Consider the following 6,799-nt stretch of genomic DNA (forward strand, 5'->3'; position numbering starts at 1 on the left):
GCATTTTTTTTGGTACTTTAAGTAAGTTTGTCACTTTAAGTAAGTTTGGCACTTTATGTAAGTTTGGCACTTTAAGTAAGTTTGGCCCTTTAAGTAAATTTGGCACTTTAAGTAAGTTTGGCACTTCAAGCAAGTTTGGCTCTTCAAGCAAGTTTGGCACTTCAAGCAAGTTTGGCACTTCAAGCAAGTTTGGCACTTCAAGCAAGTTTGGCACTTTCATAACATATTTTTTAATGTAGTTATTCTTAATATTTGATTTTTTTTTAAAAATTATACTCTCTTAAATTTAAATATCTATAAATTATACCATCGTAAATTTGAATATCTATAAACAATTGTAAAATTTCTAATGTCATTATGAACCTAAATTATTTTGTTTCAGTAATTATCGTTTAAGGCTGATGTTTCCTAATGATAAGGTATGAACAAATTGCTATTAACGACATATTTTAAAATCGGGGATTGTAAATTTAACTCAACTTATTGTTATAAAAGAATATGTAGATAAAAAAGTGTCGATATATACTTTTATTTTTCGTAATAATTAAAGTTAAAACTGAACTTTTTAAAATAAAGTATTTATAGTGTCATTTTCGCCAACTAGTAAAATATTTTTATAAGTTTAAAATGGTATTTTTTTAATATACTGGCCAAGAAAGTTTTTTTAAACTATGTTTATGAATGGAAATAATGTGTTATTTACGTAAAGTCTGAAAGCTAATAACCAGAAAAAGTCTAACTTATTTTTACAAAGAGTAAGATGCAAAGTTATCATAATATTTTTGCGTGCCATCTTCCGAGATCTGTGGACCCAGTGACGTCATGAGGAGGGAAATCGTAACTTCAGTTCTAAGAGCGGAGTGAACTAGCCCTTCTATTCTCTTTAGCCCTGGTTGCTAGGGAGAAGTGTTTAAGGTACTATGCTATCCCTGCGAAGGACTGGGGCGCGATTTTCCAATCCAGAGGCCTTTAACGACCCGATCTTTTGTTTGACATTTTCTTAAATTTAAAAATTAATTTTTTTTTTTTTTTAGCTCTGGTCACAAATTTTAAAGGAAATATAAGCTTGCATTCTAGTTGTGACCAACTACAGCCGAGAGAAAAGTCTCCAAGAAAAAAAAAAGAGTTAGTCGTTAAAGTCTGCTGGATTGTAAATTAGCGACCGGGGTTTTATCTCCGATAACGGCTTGCAGTAAGTTTATTTTCAGATCAATGGTGTCATGTTGAAATATTAATGATTTTTATTTATTGAAAAATTTTTAAATAAGATTATAATTTGGTTTTTAAATGTTCAGAAATATGTTATGCATATTTCAGCATGACAGATGGGTAAAAGCTTGTTTTAGAAGTAAAGGTGGTAGGTGAACAATGCTGACATTATTGTTACCATCATGACGTTGGTCGAACATTAACCTAGACGACACCTATGATTTATTACCGGTGCTACAGCTTTACTTTATTTAAAACGCAATTATTAAAAAAAAAACATTTTCTAATGAAGTAAACAATGCACTTATCACATGTGTATTCTGAATGTAGTTCTTTTAATTGAAAATTAAAATATTTCCCATAGCTTAAGCATTAATTTTTATTAATTGATTTCAGCCGAAAATGCATTATTTTTTTGACAAAAAAAATACAGTTGATTGCTTGAAACTTTTTAATTAAAAAATGTATCCTTTTTTGTATTCAGGGACTTTTCAAATTAGTTAAAAAAAATTTTCTTTGAAAATTCTCTCTAGTATCTTTTCAGTTGGTTTCACAACATTTAACACAAGTAAATGGATTTTGAAATTATTAAGTAGGAATTCATAAAAAACAATGGCATAATAATTATTTATTTTAAAATAAGTTATAAATATGCACAAATTTGCTTTTAAAATATGTCTTAATTATTCAGACAAAATAATTTGCAATACAGATTTGTTACTCGTAAAAAGTTTAAAATTTGCGAGTGTAATATTTTTAGTTTATTTTTACAGTTGTTAAAATAAAATAATATGCATCACTTGTATACCAATGATTATATTTGAAAAATATAAAGAATTTATAAATTTATTTTCTACTTAAAAATTGATTTATTTTTTAAATAGGCTAAGCAACTCTGCTATATAAATAATTGTATTTAAAACTTATAATATGTGCACAAAGATTTTTTGCAATTTATTTAAATATCGATTTAAAAATATTTCGATTAACCAAAAACTTTGATGTCTTGTTACTCTAATTGAAAAGCTTAGTGGAAGAACCGGGTAAGTGACATTTTCAAAAGAAATTTTAGATTTCTAGGCGAAAGTCCTTAATTTAGCTTTATTTAAACATTCCTTTATTTCGCTAAATCTATTCATTTCGAAGATATTCAGTGGAAGAACCGGCTAAGTGACATTATTTCAGTATTCATTGGATGAAAAAACCGGCAAACAAAAGTAAAGTATTTTTAGAAAGCTAAAAGTACAGGGATTCTAAATTTATAATAAACTCAATTTCGAAAATTTTGCCGAAAATCATGTTTTTGTACAAGTCAGAAAGATACCTTAAGAGAATACTATTTTAAAATCAAAAATTATCGAATTCTCGCCAATTAAAGCGATACATAGCTGTGAAACATCTACTCCGCGAAAGTTGAGCTCACGCTGCCTCTGAATCTTTTCTGATCTGCTTTTGGACTAACAAGTCTAGATGAAATTTGATACCAGTTTGTTCCAAATTATGATTGCTAAAATTTTATTCTATGAATATAAGTCTAAATATATGTATATTTATTTTATCTATTTAAACAAAATTATATTCGATGAGAACATTTAAAATAGTCCGTAAAAACAAGCACAAAAATCATCAAAATCTTCCTTTATAAAAGAGTTGGAATCAAATAACTGGAACAGCAAAAATTTTCAGAGTTATATCTTCACAAAACATACTAAAAAGATAAAAATTGAATGAAAAAAAAAAGGAGGAACGTATAAACTTTAGCTCTCATTTACTCAAATTGACCAAAATCTCAGTTAACCGGTTCTTCCACTGAGCCCTTCAATTATGAAATGAATTTAACAATAGCTTAAAAAGAAAATTAGAAAAAAATATAATAATCATTTCTGTAAAAAATTATATCCAGACTTAGATAAAATGAAACCCTTTCTGCTTTCACAGAATCTCAATTAAAAAACTTACTGCAAGCAATTGATTAATTCTCGTGAGTATTTTCAACCGTTTCGTCACCACCTCACTTTATTATTTATATTGTGTGAATATGAACCTCAATGTATGATTTTTAAATTACGTGAATGCGAATCTCGTTATTTAATTTTAAAATCGCGTGGTACTAATCTCGATGTTTGATTTTAAAATAGCGTTAAGACGAATCTCGATGTTTGATTTTAAAATCAGGTGAATACGAGAAGCGATATTTGATTATAACGGTAAAAATACGATGCGCGATCCTATATCGCCTACATACGAATCGCGATGTGTCATTTAAAAACATATGAGCACGAGTTGCGATGTGCGATTTTAAACTACTTGAATCAAATATAAAATCTCGAATGCGTAGAAAATTCTTGTGGGAAACCGAGTAACAAAATAATATTTTTATTTTGGGAATTCGAAAGTGATATACTTCTTTGAAAAGAAAGTTTTTTTTTCTAGCAATGCAAAAAAATTACCACGATGGTGGCAAATTTTCAGCTAGCGGAATTAGCGCGCTCATGTTTATTATACACGTCTGATTAAATCACTCGTTTTTCAATTGAAATAAATATTTTCAGAGAAAATAAAGATTAAAAAAAATGTTTAAGGAAAAAAAATTTCGCACCTCCTTTACATAAAATAAAGCGCATTAAATTATTTCTCAGCCTAGAATCTATGTACCACCAATAAAATATAAGTAAAACATATTTGGATGAAAACGTTTTACAGATTTTTTCTTCGTTTAAGAGAAAACAACATTAAATGAATAGATGACATTTAGATTAAAGTTGCAGAATTATATATTTACAAACGGACATAAATTTTTTTTTTTTGCATGCTTTTGGTGAAATTTCACATAAAAGTTCTACACCTGCACATATAAATGAAAAAACCATTTAATCATACCTGAGCAGTAAGCGCTGAATTGATCAACATCATCAAGAAACAACTGACGTGAATCAGCATGTTGAAATGAAAATTAAAATTAGGACTGCTTTTTAATTAAAAAAAAATTATTTTCTTTGCGCTTTAATTCGTTTGGTAAATGAGGGGAATTGTTGGAAGTAAATCGAGTGAGTTTTGAAGTGGAAGAAAAATGAAGATGTTCTCGAATTTTATATGCTTTCAAATACCTGTCAATTCCATTTCGCCCACGCGCCTTTTGGGTTCCCGGCTTCTCTACCCAATCAGAGATCACAGCGCTCTTCCTCTCCGAACCGCCTTTCGTGACGTCTAAATATGACGTTTGATACCTTAACTTTTTTACGGGTTATTTAGCGTAGAATTGGGGATTTGTTAAGGGTGTTATTTTTCTGGGTCATAAAAGTCTTCTGGAATATTGTGTTTCATGTTTGTTCTTTGCAATTATACGAAACGCATACAAATTAAGAATAATTTAGCATAGAAAAGTCTCAAACTTCTCGACAGTTTATTTTAAAATTAGTAATAAAACGCATTTTACCTGTTGAGAAAATTACTTATAATTAATTACATTTCGACTATTTGTTAATCTCGGCTATTATTTGCTTTCGTTAAGGATTATGCCAATAATTGTGTTTTTTAAATTTTGTTGATTATGATTTAAATATTCTTCGGATAATTGTGTTTTTTGAATTGTGTTGATTCTTATTTAAAATTAAAAACAACATTGATTAAATTTTCTTGCTAAGAAATTAGCCAGGCTTAAGTATTTATTTTTAACATAAATTTCAGCTTTTGACACATTTTTTATATTTTTGTCCACACAGATTCTCTTAAAATTTCTGTGTTTTTTTTTTAATTAAGAAATTTTTTGCTCATTATTTTAATATTCTCCAATAATTGCGGTTTGAATTTTTTTATCATAATTTAAAAATAATAACAAACTTAGTTAACTTTTCATGTTACAAAATCATTAACGTTTTAAATAAAACAGATTTAAAAAGTCTCCCTTTTTAACACATTTTCCAAAATGTGTTTATTTTATCATTCTTAATGGATTCTGCTAATAGTTGTGTCATTAAAATTGTGGTGATCATAATTTATACTCAACAACTAAATTGGTTAACTTTTCTAGTTATAAAATTATCCACGCTTAAAATGAAACATAAATTTAAACAATTTTAAAAATGTGTTTCTCTTTTTCCTTCTTAACATATTCTCTTAATAATTGTGGTATTTAAATTTCATTGATTATAATTTATAAGCAACAACTAAATAGGCTAACTTTCCTAGTTAGAAAATTATCCGCGTTTAAAATGAAACATGTGTCTAAGCATTTTTCAAAATGCGTTTCGTTTTTTAATTTTCATTTACGTATTCTCTTAATACTTGTGACATTTAGATTGTATTAGTTATAATTTATAAGCAACAACTAACTTTTCTAGTAATAAAATTATCCACGTTTAAAGTGAAACATATGCTTAAACATTTTTGAAAATACGTTTCTTTTTTTCCGTCTTAAAATATTTTATTAATAATTGTAGTATTTAAATTGTATTGATTATAATTTATAAGCAACAACTAAATTGGTTAACGTTTCTAGTTAGAAAATTATCCACGTTTAAAATGAAACTTTCTTAAACTATTTAGCTATGCTTATATTTTTATATATATTTAAAAACATCTTTTTTTAGGCGTTCTTTACAGGTTTTCCTATCATCTGTGGTGTGATGCCAGAATTGGCATACACATATTTATTTTCTATCTTTTAAAATATCTTTCATTACTTAAGCTGATTCTTTATTAATAGAATTACATTTAAAAATAAATCAAAAACTTAATCTTTTAAATGAGCATAAAATATTTATTTCTTCTCTTCCAGATCAATGTAACGGATACTTTTTTTTTATTTCATTACTAATGCAGACTTATATATTCACTGTCGCCTTTAATCGAAAAATATTCACTGTCGCCTTTAATCGAAAACAAAAATCTATTTATAACTTTTTATTCTAATTTTCCAACGGCTAAATGTTTCGGTTGCATGGTTGTAATAATTCACATAAATTTGTTGGCGACTCGTGATCGCCAAGGTATTATTTGAAACCCAATATTGATATGCTGATTGGCTTTGTTTTGGCTATGCTATATTTTAATAAATCGCCAATTTTGGATCTCCTACCCATGCTTCTGTGTCCGATCGGAACAAATTACACGTACTTTTTAAATTTGGCTTTTGATTAGGCAGGTCGTGGGGATTTGTCTCCCACGGCCTGTCCTTATTAATATTATTATGCAGAATTGATTCAACTGAAATTTATGGATAATATTTAGTTTTGTATCTCGAGCTCTACAAATACTATACATAAAATAAAAGCCTTTTTATTAATTCTAATCCGGCTCAACTATTATTTTCACCACCCTTCTGTATTCATCATCTTCTGTTTTCATTACTGTCTTCAACTGGCCCTTTGTACGAATACAATAATACAAACTCCAACCTCACCTGCCTATCATCATCACCAATATAAATTGGCACCCAGAATCCCTTCTCCATAATATGGCACCCCTGAAGCTTCAATCTATCTTCATAAAATTGGTACCCAGATTACAAAATTTTTTCACCAAAAAATGGTGCCTAGTTACAAGGAGCGAAATATTGGGTTTACAACGCAAAAATAATATGCTGATCTTC

The 6,799-nt window shown here is 28.1% G+C and overlaps 1 protein-coding gene across 1 annotated transcript in view; it reads right to left on the reverse strand.

Annotated features, from left to right (window-relative positions):
- Positions 1–4,381, reverse strand: part of LOC147806280 (uncharacterized) — a 49,470-nt gene extending 45,089 nt beyond the window's left edge. The window contains exon 1 of the mRNA XM_087169094.1: positions 4,090–4,381. Coding sequence (XP_087025220.1) covers positions 4,090–4,149 — 60 coding nt within the window. The 5' untranslated portion in view covers positions 4,150–4,381. The remainder of the gene's footprint in view (positions 1–4,089) is intronic.
- Positions 4,382–6,799: the final 2,418 nt, after the last annotated feature.

This window comes from Parasteatoda tepidariorum, chromosome 8, assembly GCF_982258835.1.
Source record: "Parasteatoda tepidariorum strain Cologne lab strain chromosome 8, Ptep-v5.0, whole genome shotgun sequence".
NCBI lineage: Eukaryota > Metazoa > Arthropoda > Arachnida > Araneae > Theridiidae > Parasteatoda > Parasteatoda tepidariorum.